General features: G+C 32.1%; 2 protein-coding genes across 4 annotated transcripts; both read right to left on the minus strand.

The window, feature by feature from the left end:
- Nucleotides 1-588: 588 nt before the first annotated feature.
- On the minus strand, nucleotides 589-6,183 carry LOC123193953 (clathrin interactor EPSIN 1). 3 transcript variants are annotated; one of them, XM_044607035.1, is made up of 12 exons: nucleotides 6,025-6,183; nucleotides 5,870-5,920; nucleotides 5,724-5,775; nucleotides 4,903-4,982; nucleotides 4,730-4,808; nucleotides 4,512-4,595; nucleotides 4,248-4,393; nucleotides 3,905-4,135; nucleotides 3,590-3,741; nucleotides 2,689-2,885; nucleotides 1,733-2,123; nucleotides 589-1,108 (listed from the first exon to the last, which is right to left on the minus strand). In XM_044607035.1, the coding sequence occupies exons 2-12, from the start codon at nucleotides 5,908-5,910 to the stop codon at nucleotides 882-884; spliced, it is 1,680 nt and encodes a 559-aa protein (XP_044462970.1). In that variant the 5' UTR covers nucleotides 5,911-5,920; nucleotides 6,025-6,183; the 3' UTR covers nucleotides 589-881. The 3 variants fall into 3 exon arrangements, with proteins under 3 accessions (XP_044462970.1, XP_044462968.1, XP_044462969.1); XM_044607033.1 differs by having other exon boundaries at nucleotides 4,730-4,811; XM_044607034.1 differs by having other exon boundaries at nucleotides 4,730-4,811; nucleotides 5,870-5,946; nucleotides 6,025-6,169.
- Nucleotides 6,184-11,465: 5,282 nt separating this feature from the next.
- LOC123194368 (transcription factor RAX2-like) lies at nucleotides 11,466-13,169 on the minus strand. The gene is made up of 3 exons (XM_044607554.1): nucleotides 12,907-13,169; nucleotides 12,350-12,479; nucleotides 11,466-12,259 (listed from the first exon to the last, which is right to left on the minus strand). Exons 1-3 carry the CDS (start codon nucleotides 13,040-13,042, stop codon nucleotides 11,632-11,634), a joined length of 894 nt encoding a protein of 297 aa, XP_044463489.1. The 5' UTR covers nucleotides 13,043-13,169; the 3' UTR covers nucleotides 11,466-11,631.
- Between the last annotated feature and the right edge of the window lie 3,384 nt (nucleotides 13,170-16,553).

The raw sequence follows: 16,553 nt of genomic DNA on the forward strand, positions 1-16,553 counted from the left end.
CAAATTAAACATTAAATTTATCACTTTTTTGAGATTATTCAAAGTTAAATAAATCACATCAAATATTAGCTCTGTCTCACAATTTAGTCAACATTTATCGCTTTTTATAAAGTTGGTGTAATAAGTGTTAATTTATCACTCTTTTAAGATTGAATTGATCAGATCAAATTTTAAATCTTGTGGCACAATCAAGAGAACAATCTTGATATGTTCTTCGTGAAATTTGAATTCATATACTTATTTTCAAACTCATAAACTTGGTGAGTCAAACCCCTTTTAAATTCAAATTCAAAAATATTTAACTTTCAAACTCAATTTTAAGATCAAACTCAAATTTGAGATTGTATCTATTTGAATTAAATTCATTTTAAACTCGTTCGTATTAAGTTTATTTTCAATTTCAATTCAAATTTACCCTGCTTGACTCAACTCTAGATAATTACAAGTTAAAAACAATCATTTCTACTTCCCAATGGTTCTTTTTTATTAGCTCATTTTGAAAAAATATTGGGTAAGACCATCTTACTAAAGTGTTCATGTTCCTATGGGGAAAAAAAACAAAAAAAAAGCCAAATGTTTACCTGTTACTTGTTTAAGTAGCCAAGTTGGCATGAATTTTTTAGAAAAATTAATAAACTGGGCCATCAGGACTTTACGGTACTTTTACATAGAATAACTCGCCAATTAAATTTAACATACAGCAACACACCAAAGTCTCTCCTTATGATCATGCAATAATTAAGTCACCATATTGTTTTTCATGCATTTACGAACAAGAACAATTAAGCACACGAATACGCTCAACACCTCAAATACCTTAGCCAAGCGAGCAAAAGAATGTTGAGAAGAATGCACTGGTTACATGAACCAAAAATCAAAATTTACTTTTTGAAGCTGCCACCGAATTGATATTGTTGGCTGCCAAGGTTTGAGAACAAGTCATCTTCCACTGTTGCCTGTGAAGATGTAAACCCAGATCTACCGAGGCCAGACCCAGTGCCCATTGCTCTTCCCATGTGAAATGAAGTAGGAGGGCCCTTTGCCATTTCGTCTGCCCCATCACTCAGTCCACCCACAATACCAACATCAACCAATGAAACCTTCTTGGCTGCAAGGTCCACAAAGCAATGTGCTCATGAGATAAACTTAGGTAGTTGAATACTCGTATGTAAACACACAGAGAGGGAAAACGTCTGTATATAAACACAAATTGCATGCAAATTACTATGCCCAAAGGACTACATCTATCCTTACGGGCAGTGACAAGGAATATTGCCAAGGTGCTCCTACAATCATTTATATTTGTGTTGATGAAACAGTATTGATCTCGTCATCATGGAAGCAGCCAAACATGTCAGTTGTTAACTATTCCCAGAACTTTCACAAGAAAAAAATTATATAGAGATGACAAAACGTATCATGTACCAAGGTCCCCCCTCCCATATCTGTACGCGACAATGTTTTGTGCAGATTCCATGCTTTAACCCCAAACTGAGACTTAAGCATCATATTTTTTACACACAAGTTGGATCCGCTACCATCGTCAAACCATCAAATGTATACAGGAAGAAGTTTGTCTAACCATAGATCCATGAAGGCAAGTTTACAATATTGAGCAACATAATATAGATATGGAAATATTATTTAATAGATGTGAAGAAATACAGCATACAACACTGCACATGAACAATGCAAGCATAAGGAAATTTAGGTGGCATCAAAATATACTTACGAGCAGATATATTCAGATCAATTATTCCACGACTTAGTGAATCTGCCCATATTCCAGATTTCACTTGGAAAGCTTCCTTTTTAGTTTGAGTAGCTGCGGCTGATGAAGACTTTACACCCGAGTTGTTAAGACTGGAATCACTTGTAGTATTTTGCGTGGCTTCAGTAGGTACTGAATTGGAGTTAGAAGTGAAAGCACCGAAAACATCAGATCCATCAAAATTATTTAGTGGAACTGCAGCAAATGGATCAACAATGTTAATATATGTTGGTTCTGGATTTGAAGGCTTGGCTGGTGGCTGCACAACTGGCTCAGAGGTGGCAAAAAAATCAACTGGTGGAGGAACCGGAGATGACATGGCAGGTTGCGAAGCAAATAGATCAACCTCAGTCTGCATGAATGGTCATTACAAAAAATAAGTGCAAAAACAAAATTAGTTTAGGACCAAACGGAGAATGAATACATCCGAAGTCCTACTCAAGCATATAAATACATCTCTTAGCAACCATAATATTTATCTACTTTCAAGCAAATATTCTTCTACTTTGTGTCAACTCTTATTATTGTGAAGTCAGTATCCAATCCAAGAAAAACATAAAATTCACCACTCTATACCTTCGTGGGTAAATCCCAAATCATCAGATATATGGCAGTAATTGACAAAATAACATTGAACTTGAATGCAAAAATATATGAATCCCTATAATTGCATGTATCAATCATAACTTACACAAGTAGAACATTCAATGGTGAATAAACACATTTGATGAGCAATTACCATCAACACCTAATGTTTCCTGACGTAAGACTGTGGCTAGTAAACTTCTCACTGAATATATAAGAGACACGACATTCTCAAAGTCAAGAAGTTCATAACATCTTTCTTAGTTTTCCTTTCATAATGAGTAAACAAGACATTCATGAACATGCTTTACAGTTCTAGATAAGAATCTGACCTTAGCCTCAGAACTTGCTCCTGTTTCTGGCTGAGGTTTTGCTGATACAAAATCTGCATCAGCAAAAAGATCAACCTCCATGGAATTGCCATTCATTGCAGATGTTTCTGCAGGAGCAGAAGTTGGTGCATCCATAAGGTCACCAATCAAACTGTCTCCAAATAGATCCACTTGTTTAGAGCTTCCAGCAGCTGGTTCTGTCAAATAAGACGACACATATATATTATTAGTAAAATGTATCAAATCAATATATATAATTAGTGCAGCAGTATGAAATGCATCTGATTCAACAAGTTTCTAAAACAACAACATTGTCCAAACAGAATCAGCCACTACATAAGGTTCACGTGTCATGGGAAAGTTTATGGCACATATATGCAACTACCATATAAACTATCAATAATATAGAGCCCTAGCTGTGGGGAAAGAACCTACCTAGGCCTCACATGTTCCATCACAACCACACCTTTCTATATCATCCCTCTCCTCAACCCACTAATGATTATGCATTCCAATCATATCCTCATTAGCTAAGAATGGAAAGTTAAGCAACCATTTAAACTTCATTTTCAGTCTATTCAATCACAATCTCTCGATTTGATGTAAATTATATTGAATATACATATCTGTCAAAGTAAGATACCCTTCTTTGGAAAAGCTCTAAACTATAAAAAAGAACAGACATCAGACATGGGATTGCAGGAACAAACCAAACATAAAGAACAGGCAACAGTTGCAGGGACAAGACAAACATAAAGAGCAGGCAACAGACATGTGATTGCAGGGATAAACCGAACAGTTTATATCAAACAACCTAGACACGTATTTGACCCCACAGAGCTTCATTTTGATTAATTGAAGGAAAGAAGTAGACAACATAACCAGCACATAGAATACTTACTGTTACTAGAAAGCCCACGAGGATCAAAATCATCATCATCATTATTTGATGGAACGCTTGATCTTTGTAAAGGAATTGAACTGTAATTATTTGAGTCGTTTGATTTTGTTGTTGATTTTGATGTGTTGGATGAAATATTATCTTGACCCTTTCTGCGTAAGTAACATTGTAAAATTAACAATATAATAACTTTAAGAGGCAAAGATAAACTCCAGACACTTAGTGAGAGCATAGTTCAATCAACTCTCTCCCTCTCCCTCTAGGTACAAGAGAAAATATGTATCATAACAGAATAAAGCCCAAGACAGATAATACCGCAAAGACCCCTTCCTCTTCAAGGTGCTCTCTTGATTTTCACTTGCATCCCCTCGGCGTGAATTTCCATAGGTATCCTTTTCAAACAATTCCTCTCCATATCGATCCCTTTCTTTATAACTATCCTCCTTAAAACCTCCATATCGATCACTACTCTGAAAGCCTCCACTACCATAAGAGGAGTCTGAGCCAGTCTTATATGTTATTCCAGAAGATGAAAGTCCAAAGTACCTAAGGACAGCGGCATGCAAACATACTTAACATAATGAAAGCAAATGCAGCAATAAAATTTGTAGAAGCTGAAGTTTAAAATATATTTATAGCTCCTATACCTATGACTTACTTTTCACGATTTGCGGCAGCTTTAGTTCTAACTTCTTGTATTTTATCTTTGTTGTTTAGAAGAGCCACTATGTTCTCTGCCTTCTTCCGCACATTAATCCCCATATCCTTCCCACTTGGTTCAACATACTCAAAACTTGATAAAGACTAACCAATGCAGAACAGATAACGAGTGAACAGAATTAAGACAAAATAAAACTTGATTCCAAACATGTTAAAGGATTGCATTGGCACACTCAGGAGAATTTAAAACAATAGTCCTTACTGATATCTGGAAAGTATGTTCTATTATGTCATCTACGGCACGTTCGGATCCATGGGAAACCAAATATTCTATAACAGCTAATGCCTGAAAAAGGAGTAGTTTCACATATTTAGAGCTTTAAAGATGTAATTAAGCTAGTAAAGATGGAAAACGGGTATAAAATATTTTGTATATATGAGTCTTCAGGTTGACACCGCAATAATGAAGGAATATGCTACCTTGTAAACATAACGCCAGTCCTTGCCAGTTTCTCCCAATCTTGTCCACAGAACATTCATCACTAACTGACACTCAGAGCTACTGGGTATAGTAACCAATCAGTTAATTGGAAAAAAAAGACATCATTCTATAAAAATGCATCATTACTTGCAAAAAGTTTACACAAACTAACAATTTCTTAGTGGCCTGTGCTATTTCAGCCAATGCAGTGCCATGAGGACCCCAAGGTTCATTATCTGTCGCATCCAATACCTGTATTAATAATGAAAAAACCATGTAACAAACTACAAATAAATTTTTTAAAAAATCTTTAAAGACTCGCATAATGGCAGGAATGATTCATATCATCAACACAACACAGGCTTCAATTGTAGCCAATCTAGGCCCCACAAAGTTATGGTATATTTGGCATACTGTAATATATACCTATAATTACCTAAGAACTCCAAATTGATCCATCAGATTATGAGAATGAAAACAAGACAGAGACATTATATTATGACAAATAGAAGCATCACTTCACAAATTAATAACTGATTTTAAAACAGCAAGATGGTGATTCTCTAAATAGGTGAACATATGTCATATATAAAAATAAAGTACGACAGTTCAGATAAATTAACTAAGTCTACTTTCCAAAAATTACACATATCCTATTTCTAATAGCACCATAGCAACTTGGATTTCAATCCATAAACTATAAAACAAAATTGGAGTACAAAAACTAAGCATTCGTTTCAAAAAACCTTTTTTAGCAATGGCAAAGTGAAATTAATTTATGAAATCAAATACAACTATCAAAAATAAAAACCTGAAGCATAAGTGAATTCGAGAGTAGAATAAACTGGGAAACCTATTTTGACTGGCTCAGCTTAAACATATCGTACGAAAATTTCAACCTCAACAGAGTTTTCCATTGCAATAAAAATGTCACGCATGCAACAATAGCAAAATAAATAAATCAACACATAGTAAAGAAATTGAATGCCTTACCTTCTGTTCGATCTCCGGAACCTTCAAAACCTTCAAATTTACTTCTCTCTTTCTGTAAATAAATCAATCAAAAAGTAAATAAATAAATGACGATTTTATTGAATAAAATCTGATCGAATTACAAAATAAACATAAAAGGAGCTCACATTTCACGAACTGTCTGATCGATGACCTTCATGAAATCCATGACGATAGATCTGCAATAATTATGACAAAAATTACACTATAAAGAAATTACACCTTAGATCTGAGATGATTGTCTATTAATGAAATGCATAAATTAATTCACTGTAAAATCTACCTTTAATATCACGAAGTTCAGATCTTGGATTGGTGTTGGATGCAAGGATGAGAGAGGTAATCAGTGTCGATTTGTTGTTTGCATACATACCAGGACGAAAGACATTAAAACAAAATCTTTTTATGAAAACGACGGCGTTCTAACCGTATCGCGTTTTTTTAAAGAATTGATTAACATTTTCCCACCCAAAGTTTGCCCAAAATATCTTCTATCCACTCTTTCCACCAAAAACCTGATTTCGTAAACACAATTTGAGGTCAGACATAATACATAAACTGCAATTACCTTTTTTTTTTTTTTTTTTTAGGGGAACTCCATTCAAATTGATTAGATGAATAAATTTTAAGATATAATAATCAAACTTATAATTATTATATTAAATAAATTAAGATTTTACAAAGATAACAAAGACTCAAATCTAGATTTTTTTTTTTTAAATATAATATTTTATCAATTTTGTTAATTTTTATGATCTATAATTACTATATTAACCCTATATTAAACGCTCCCTCCTTCCCCTCTTACCACTCTTAAACATTCTTGTTTCCTTTTTTTCTCAACTTCTCTCATCCACCAATTTTTCCAAAATCATTTACTGAAACCAAATTTAATCTAATTATTCACTCAACATTAAATGGAAAACTCTACCTCCACCACAAAATTCACATTGCGGTGTCAAATGCGGCAGCCCTACCACTTTCATAATAACACCACAACGACCATACTCTGAAATATCCCCACCTTCCATGTATTGTCTTATCCGCGCGCCGGCCATTAACCTCCCTCCAAACAATTCGGATATTATAATATTTTGGTATAAATCGGATAGGAAATAAGCCCATCCCTTGAAGAATTTAGTGGGTGGAAACAATGATTTCCCAACTTTAGGAGGGAACTGGGGCGTGTTAATTCACCGCTTGAAAATCAATAGAATAATTGATTGATTACTGGATTTCTATAGCTTACGTTAAAAAAAATGGTCTTTAAAATAAAGTTAATAACATAATTGATGGAAATTAAAATAATAATATTATAGATCTTAAAATTTATGTTAATAATTACAATTAAAGTATACGTATATACTTTAAATATATAATTTAGATATATAAAAAATATATAATTATATAATTAAATTATTTTGAATTAAACATAAAATAACATTCATATGATAATATATTATCTATATATTTAAATTATATAAAAATATATATATCCATATAATATTATTTTAATAATTAAGTGTATTTATTATTAATATAATTGTAAATTAACATAATTTCTCTAACTTAACACAACTATTACATTAACAGTCTCATAGACTCCCATAGACACCCAGTTACTTCCCTTCATCTAGGAATTAGCAATGAGAAAAGGTAAAGACGGCATTTCAATCCCTATCCTTGTCCTCACTATGGAGATGAATAAATATTTTTTGTCGTTTCCTCACGAAGAAAAACTCTTTCTCATTGATGTGAGAAAAAATCTCCTACCCCTATACTCTAAAGGTAACACAAATATATTAAATAATAAAATTGACTAAATTTAAAATTGATCCATTATTTTAAATATCATAAATATTATATATTAATTATTCTAATTTTCACAACAAAAATATAAATAAATTTAAAAAACATAAACTAAAACTATAAGAATATATTAATATTTTAAATAAATATATTAATATAAAATAACAGAGACAGTGGTGGGGTGAGAAGGAGACGTATGTATCTTTGTCTCAAAGTATGAAGATATTTTTTGTCCTCATCATTTTTTCTGTTTTTATTAAAAAATCTTCTCTCTAATAGAATTAATAATTCTAAATTCATATCAAAGTTAATATTTCTTTCTCCGTTCCTCTGTAATATTAAGCAGTCACATTACATTTCAGATTCCTTCATGGTACAGTTCACATAATTATTCAATACTGCAAACCTTTCTTTGCATCATTTTTATTTTTTAAAGAATGATGAATTTGTATTTTTCATTTATTCAAAATAGTTACTAAAAAACATTTATAATAAAGTGCAGTTATATTGCATGGGTTCCTTGAAATATGAATTAATCCAAGCCTGAATAACTAAATCCTATCCAAAATTTAATACAATACGATTTCTTATACTTTAAGATTAAGAAATGAAATTAAACGTTATCCAATACGGTTATTGTTAAAGTCCTTCATTTAAATTAATTAATTTATGAATCCTTTAATTAAACTAGATTAGTCAAGGTTTAGTATTATGTTAAAAGTCCTTTTTAGAGTGAAGTTATATTATACTTAAAATCCTTTTAATTTCCCATATCAGGTTAAAGGCAAAGGTGAAAGTAAATCAGATCAGATTGGCCTTGATACAACCTATTAGATCCATGTGTCAAACCGTGTCAAAACCCACCACTTGGTGAGCTTTCGTGCTAGACTAGCATGGCTAAATTTCATGACACAAGGCATGATTTAAGCCCTTTGAGCCTTTAACAAGTTAGCCCATAAAAAGCTCATCAACCAATTCAAAAAATAAATATTTTATTTTTTAAATTATATATAATTAATTTTTTAGTTATTTTGGCCCGTTTTAATAATGGGTCATATTAGATAAGTTAATCTATTTATATAATATCAAAGTATAAACTATTTATTTCGTAGTTTTAGAACAAATCAAATTTTTTTATATCTAACCTAAGTAGACTAAACTAAAAAACTCATATCTAAATTAATCCATTTAATACCTCTAGTTCGAGGTTTGTCAGGGTAAGGACCTCCAAGTTTGGGGAAGTTGAGGCGCGGAGGAGCCTTTGATGGTCACTTATGCTACCACGTCGTGTGCACGTGTAGGCAGCCATTTCAGGGGTGGAGAAAGTGCCAAGCCAGCTCTTGTTCTTCTTTCTGTGTCCCCCTGTTCGCATTCGAACCCCTTTGAATGCTAGATGCTTATTACTCTGTCCCTCAGTAGTTTGTCTTTATGGCAGTGCTGGGACCTGATATGAGTCGGGTTTCTTTGTATGTGGGTCTAGTTGAGAGAATCCATTCAAGTATGAGGATGAAGAAGATGAGAAGGAGGAGGAGAAGTCAGTGGTGAAGGAGTCCTGTCTTGCTGGCCACTCAATCTTATTGTAGTTAGGGCAGTGAAGTAAATTAAATGCAATGAGTAGCGCAGTCGTGTCAACTGTTAAGGCTAAAACAAATATAAGCAGACAATGCAACAGAAGAGTATGAAAGAAAGTGATTGAAGGAACTTAGTTGGGGGAGTACTGCTTCTCCAGCCCACCCAGCTAAGTTGGTTCAAAACCCTCTTGACTTACTTAGAAAATGGGTGTGGCCCGATCACTAAACAAAGTTTCTTTGATTAAAAAAAAAACAGAGAGAAGTGTTAAAAATATGTCAACATGATAATCCATGGAACTCTTAAGCTTAATTAGAAATCTGTTTTAAGATAATGGAACTGATTTTAGTAAAGACAACCAACTTTGGAAAACATATATACGCAAATAACAATCTGAACGGTTCAAAGCGGAGGACGAACAAATCAAAACTTGAATAATATATTTTGCTGTCAGAATGAACGATATTGATGTCCAATTGGAATATTTTACACAATTATAGATAAACAAATAGCGTGATGTCCTCCTTAAAAGATAGTCTTTTGATTTACTTGTAGCAAAAGCTATATTGGAAAAACTGCAAGAAAGTTATCTATTTTTAAAATAACATTCAAATTAATATTATAAAGAAGCTTAACTTTCAATTTGTGTCTATTATATATATAATTAATTCCCTGTTAATATTCATATAATTAATTGAATTTGTGTTTTCAAATACCCTTTGAACTTATTTATTATTATTATTTTTTTGTTAATGGATAAACATCAAAATATAATAATCAGACTCATAATTACTATATTAAAGAAATCAAAATTTTATAAATATCGAAAAAACCCATGTTACTCAATATTGCTTTTGTTTATTTCGTCTATTCTGGGATTTATTCCTTTCCATGCAATACAATTATTGACGAGAAAGGGCTAATTTCAGGTGGGAACAGTGTCCTATATATTGGCTTTTCTGAGTGGGTAGTTGTCTTTTTGTTTAATTAAGAAGGAATAGCATGCCCCAAGTAACGCCACCAAGAAATGGTTGAAATGCATCATGAATTATTGCTCAAGTCAACACAGAAGAGAGAACAAAATATTGTCCGACCACGCCAATCTTTGCCGAGGAATAAAACTATATATATACATACATACATACATACATATATATATAAAAAATATTTTATTTATATTATATTATAAAATATATATTATATATCTTAAAATATTTATAACCATAGACAGCATATTTTATGGGGCACCTATTGCCCCGTTTTACCAAAAAACAAGTTTCATCTATTCTTGAGGCTCAGAAATATAATATTGGCCATAAATGGGTAGTCAATAATTTTAATATTAGTAATAATAGTCAAACTTAGGTTAAACAAAATTAACCCTTATTAAGCCTTTCAAATTAGCCATCCCAGCGAATATTGCGCGTTTGGAACAGTGGGGGGTTTTTCAGGCGTCTCTGAAACAATTGGAGAATAAAAAGGGAAAAAATAAATTTTATATTGTAAATGTGATGCCATTTACGGATTACTTTATTGTGGTCAGTCAAGTCAATAAATAATCCCATTTAAAAAATTAAGATAAAAATTCAAATAAATATTAATGCTAGACGGTGCCAATTTGAGGGAGAGAGAGTCTTAGGCGGTTACCGTCTGACGGGGACGTTTTGGGTAATTTATAAATATACATACATAGTGGAGGTTTGAAAAAGCCATGGATGACCATAAGAGGCCCGTGCAACTTTGGTGACCACTGACAAACAAGGAACGGGCAGACATAATGACGTCGTCCCATCCATCTCCTGAATCAAAATTCAAAACTCCGAAGTGAGATAGAAACAGAATGGTAAAAATCAATTACTTTTAATTTTAATTTTAATTTTTATAGATAATTTTTTTATTTCTAATTAAAAATAATAAAAAACCTCTATCTCACCAAAAAAAAAAATTCTCCCTTTCTCTTTCTATTTCCATTAGCAACATTTTCACACTTTCTTTATCCTATTATCATTAAATAAATAATAAAATATTTATTATATATAAAATATATTTGTCAAAATAATTTAACAAATAACGAATTAAAAAATATATAAGAGAGTGGATAACTAACGAGAAAATAAGTAAAGAATACATTTATCTTTATCTTTTAACTATAGAGATTTTAAACATCTTTACCCTTATATTTATCGTTATAGGAGAGGAGACCAAATTGTCATCTTTCAGAAAAAACAACCCGCAATGAAAATAATAATAAAATTATTTATATTTATTTTTAAATATTTAATTGAATATCTAAATAATATATTATCATATATTTTAATAATTTTAAAATTAATAATAAAATATCACTCGATCATATAATAATACATCATATACACCCATATTCCTCAATTTTATACAACTTCCTTTTGAAATAATGTCATATTTAAACCATGCACACAAAACATGCATGTATTGAATGTGAGAAGAATATATATATATATTAAAGTCTCTCTACATTAGCTGTCTCCCACTTTCAATATTGGTTAATAACACTTTGATTCAATCCTTGTGGCTTAATGTCAGCATATGAAGAATCATCTAGATTTGGATACCAACTGAAGGGTGCTTGATGATAATGATGATCATCACCAGTTTTCTCTTGAAACCAAAACCCATTGCCCACAAACTCATGAGGAACTCCAAAGCTGAAATCCACAAAACCTCCGTTGTCCATGGCAAGGGAGTTATTTGATTCTGAAACACTTGAACCCTCTTGAGAGGATGTAACAATGGGACTGTTCTTTAAGTTTGTGCCACCCAACTCTGAGAGAGGAAACTGATGTTGATTTGGGTCTAAACTTATGGCTTGTGTGTTGACAGAAAGTCCATAGCCATTATCAGCTAAAATTGGTAATAGTGATGAAGAAAACTGACTTTGTGAAGCTGAAAATTGGGTATCATAGGGTTCAGATTTTGCAGCGGATGACAGTGAAGGTGTTGAGTCAAGAAAAGTAGATGGATTGCTAGTTGGGAACTTGTTAGTCTTGTCTTCGATGAGGCCTATTTTTCCTGCAAGTATCTTTTTCTTTAGCTTGGTGTTCCAATAATTTTTCACATCATTGTCTGTTCTTCCAGGCAGGTGAGAAGCTATGATCGACCACCTGCCAAAAATCACAAGTGGGGTGTAATTATTAGTTGAAAAATCAAACTCTATATCTCTATAAACATATAATTTGACTATAAAGACCTACCTGCTTCCCATTTGACTATAAAGAGTGCATATAATTTGATCTTCATCTGCAGTAAAATTCCCATGTTTGATGTCAGGCCTCAGGTAATTCAGCCACCGTAAACGGCAACTCTTGCCACATCGTTTAAGGCCTGTGACAGGAAAAAAGATTAGGATGAGAATGAAGTGAAAACTGGAAACCATAAAGCAAGAAGACAAACTCCAGTAGCCTGTCTACATTTCTTATAAAAATCAATGCATAGTACAAATTCAAAAAGCAAAGAAATAACTTTTCAGTCCTTGTACAAATTAACAGAAAAGCTGCAACAATCTGTTAAAACTTTAAGGGAAAATGGTAAAGGAAAAAATATGAAAAACACTGGCTCGCCTTCTTCTTCCATTGTCGAGTTGTGAAAAATTAAAGAAACTAGGCTCAGCCTAGCTAACTCACCGAACCTTTCATCAGATATATATAGAAACACAAATAAAGGAAGAATGACAATAATTTTCTGCCAAACAACAATTAAAAAAAAAATTCATTTCTTTGAGTGAGTGTGTGAGTGAAAGAGAGAAAGTGACCTGCTTTCTGAGGGAAAGCAATCCAGTTACCACCAGTGCCATGATTCTCAACATAGCTTTTCAGAGTAGCGTCTTCTTCAGGAGACCATGGCCCTCTCTTCACGTTTGCTTTGTCACAGCATGGAGCTCTTCCCATGGCGGCTCTTGCTTGCTTCAAAATTACACACACAAACCCACAAAGACAATCAAAACACGCAAGGTTTCAATGAAATATATAAAAACAAAAACAAAGCGCACTTGGTCTGGTGAAGGGTTTATATATTAATGGCGCCCTTGTGAGCTTGACTTTCTCTGACCTCTTTTCTATCTAAAACTCAAACTACGTGAAAGATAGTGGGACCTGGTCAACAAATCACACCACGTCATGTATTGACTTATTGTTGATCAGATTATAAAATTCACATAATCCAAAAGTATGCTAATCAGACGGCTCAAATACCTCGGATCAAGTTATTGGCCTTTTTCATGAGGAAGGTCCAAATTTGATGTCTCCGTTCAAGCATGACTAAGTGGACACTAAGGTTTATAAGGCCCCTTTTCTTAATAATGGTTAGAAAATATGTTGTTCAATTAGCAGCCGGTGGTGATGCTAATCTTATGCTTCCAATAGTACCAACCAAAACGTACGCTTCTCTTCTAACCACCATTGAGTTTTAAAAGATAAAGTAATTGAAAATCTGTCATCATTAATTAAAAATCTAATGAATTTATAGATCTTTCACAGTTAAAATTACTATAATAAAGGTGAATTTAAACTAAATTTGTTCGATTTTAAAAAAGAGTTTTAGTTAAATAAATTTGAAGTAAATTCAAGTTTAACTTTAAAAGTTAAATTTTTTTAACTTTAACTTAATTTTGAGCGGTATATAATTTGTGAATTTAAAAAAATTTAATATAACTTAATTAAAATAATATTTCTAATTAATATGTATTAGTTTTTATTCAGTTATAATATTGAATAGAGCTTAAATTCGAATTTAAATTCGGGTTCAATGTTATTTAAAATCAGGCCGAATTGAACCCGGCCCAGTAATATATATTTGATAATTTGAGGGAGGACAGGATGAAAAGACAAATGATATGATGTACGTCCGGTTTGTTTTCAAATTATGGTATGGTAGGATACAACTGTCAGCATAACATTATCGTGTTCAATATGAAAAACAGGTCGTATTGACGTGACAATTGGTTCAGTCTATTCTATTTGCTAGCTTTTCCCCATTTTTGTCACTGCTATTTAACACTGTAATTAACAATAATAATTCTCTTGATTATGTTGTCATTAGAGTATTAATTGTACTTTTTTTTTTTTAACTTGATCATAAGACTGGCGATGACCCACGTATTTTTTTGTCGTTTTCAAATGCTGTGAAGCTTGCTCGAAATGTTTTTTATGATTTTGGGAATAAAAACCGGAAGGTTCACTTGGTCAAAATGGGCCATGGGAATGGAGGTCTGTGTGATCTGTAGGATCATTGAAGGAGTAAATGGAGCTGTGATGTTAGCATTTTTCAGCTGAATGAAGGTTTTTTTTATGCAAGACTGAAAATTCACATGGAGAGGAAAGTAGAGAGAGTGCCATTTGAAAATGAAATGGCATGCATGCTTGCATGAGCATTGACCAAGTTTATGGTACAGAAAGTTGGTCCATAAGGGCAGATTGTACAACAAAGGAACGAGATTCCAAGGCTGAGAATGAAGGCTCATACCCATTCTCACAATATTTTAAGATTGAATTTTTGACTTATTTAATATAATAATTGTAAATTCAATTATTATATTTAAAATTTTATCTATTTATTAGATTTTATCTTTTTAATGTAATCAATTGACTCAGTGTAACCTCAAAAGAATGATTAAACTTAGATAAAATTTTCTCTGGTGGCTGGCTGATGACCCTTGATACCCAAGCAAAAGAAAGGGCCACCTTCGGGCTTCTTTTCGGTGGTCTCTCTCTTTTTTTGAAACTAAATGATGCAATGTGTCAAGTTTTTCAAAGCTGGAATATGTGAAGAGAAGAGTAGTGTCTTTATCAGCAGAGTAAAAACTCAAAATGGATACTACTCTCTATCATGCATGAATGTAAATGCAACTCCAATTCTATATATAAATGTTTGGATGATAATGATATGCATTTACCCTTTGAAATCAACCCAACTTGCTGCTTCACCAACTTTCAAAGGGATTCAATTTACCCAATATTCTTAACATGGTCAGCTTTTTGCTTTTTAGGCTGGGTGCAACTTCCCAGAGAAAATGATGTGTATACCTAGTTTTGGATAACGTATTTAGGACTGCATCAGTAATCGAATTAATTATCTTAATAATTTATAATTTAATCGATTTAATCAGTTGATTTAATTTATTATCAAATTATAATAAATTTTTTGAATAATATTAAACATTTAACAGATGTTTTAAATATACCCATATAAAATTTATTAGAAGCAAATTTGTATAATTATCAATAACAATAAAACATAGACTTATGTGAAACATAAATTTCAATTCATTAAGACAAAAAAATACTCAAAAAAAAGGATAAAAATTAAAATTAGGGTTAGGGCAATAAGGCTTTGTCAAACTTAGTTTTATCAATTTTGTTTAGTTCACCGGTTTTGACTGATTTGACCAATTCTTATACCAAACAAATTTTTATTGACAACCAAGTCAGAGTATGCATTGGTTTTCATTTAAATTGGTTGAACTAACTGGGCTAGTTTTGGGCTAGTTTTGAAAATAGTGGTTTTGAATATTAAATTAAATATTTAGATGACATATTATTATATAATTGAGTGTTATTTTACTATTAACTAAAGAAAATATGAGAGAATCTATAATTGAAAACACAAAACTTGTTTATGCAGAAACGCGTTAAGCTCAACAACCTTCGTACCAACATTTCAGATGAGTGGAAGAAATATAAAAACAAAAACTAAACTGATATATGAGATGGGTGAAGCTGCAGTTCATGAGCGGGATTGTAGCTCTCGGTGTAGCAAGAGCAGTGAACCTGGTAGTAGTGGCAGCTGTGAGCGGAGGAAGAGAAGAGACAGGAACGTTTATGATTAAGAAGAAGATGAAGATGAGTACATTGGAAAGGCCAGTTGCGTGGTGGAAATGGGCCCAATTATAGCCCAGCACTATTTCTTTTGTTTGGAAGGCCCAAATTATTACCGAATGGTCATTAAAGTTAATCTATGCCAGTAGCGGCAGGGTTGAACTTGATTAGAGCATGTTCGGACTCATAAGAAAGTTTAGTTTGATTTGATTTAACTCAAATTCATTTAATATGAATTTGATTTAGGGGATTCATCTTGTTTGTTAAATCAAATCGAATACTAGTTAGAGAGAGTTTAACTTTACATGGTGAGTTTAGTGAATGGTTTGATTCGATTCAAATTTAATTTGTGATTCAATTCAAATTACATTAAATAATTATTAAAATAATATCGTTTTATCTATTATTTGATAAAATAATATTGTTTTATTAATAAATTATAAATTTGATTTATAAATCTAAGCCCATATAATTTGAGTAAAAAAATATCAAGTTTTGACTCTATTTATATCCACCCTTAAATGGAGCTTTACAAATCAATAATAATATTTGTTAAAAGAGTAATATTATGTGTATTTATTTTTAA

The sequence above is a fragment of the Mangifera indica genome, chromosome 13 (assembly GCF_011075055.1).
Source record: "Mangifera indica cultivar Alphonso chromosome 13, CATAS_Mindica_2.1, whole genome shotgun sequence".
NCBI lineage: Eukaryota > Viridiplantae > Streptophyta > Magnoliopsida > Sapindales > Anacardiaceae > Mangifera > Mangifera indica.

Excerpts from the sequence above, each read along its gene's own strand:
- LOC123194368 (XM_044607554.1), bottom strand. The coding sequence starts at position 13,042 with ATGGGAAGAGCTCCATGCTGTGACAAAGCAAACGTGAAGAGAGGGCCA. Across the intron at positions 12,480-12,906 it reads TGCTTTCCCTCAGAAAGCAG|GCCTTAAACGATGTGGCAAG; the intron begins GTCACTTTCTCT and ends TTCCTGTCACAG. Across the intron at positions 12,260-12,349 it reads TATAGTCAAATGGGAAGCAG|GTGGTCGATCATAGCTTCTC; the intron begins GTAGGTCTTTAT and ends GATTTTTGGCAG.
- LOC123193953 (XM_044607033.1), bottom strand. The coding sequence starts at position 5,910 with ATGGATTTCATGAAGGTCATCGATCAGACAGTTCGTGAAAT. Across the intron at positions 4,136-4,247 it reads GCTGCCGCAAATCGTGAAAA|GTACTTTGGACTTTCATCTT; the intron begins GTAAGTCATAGG and ends CGCTGTCCTTAG. Across the intron at positions 3,742-3,904 it reads AAGAGGAAGGGGTCTTTGCG|AAAGGGTCAAGATAATATTT; the intron begins GTATTATCTGTC and ends TTACTTACGCAG.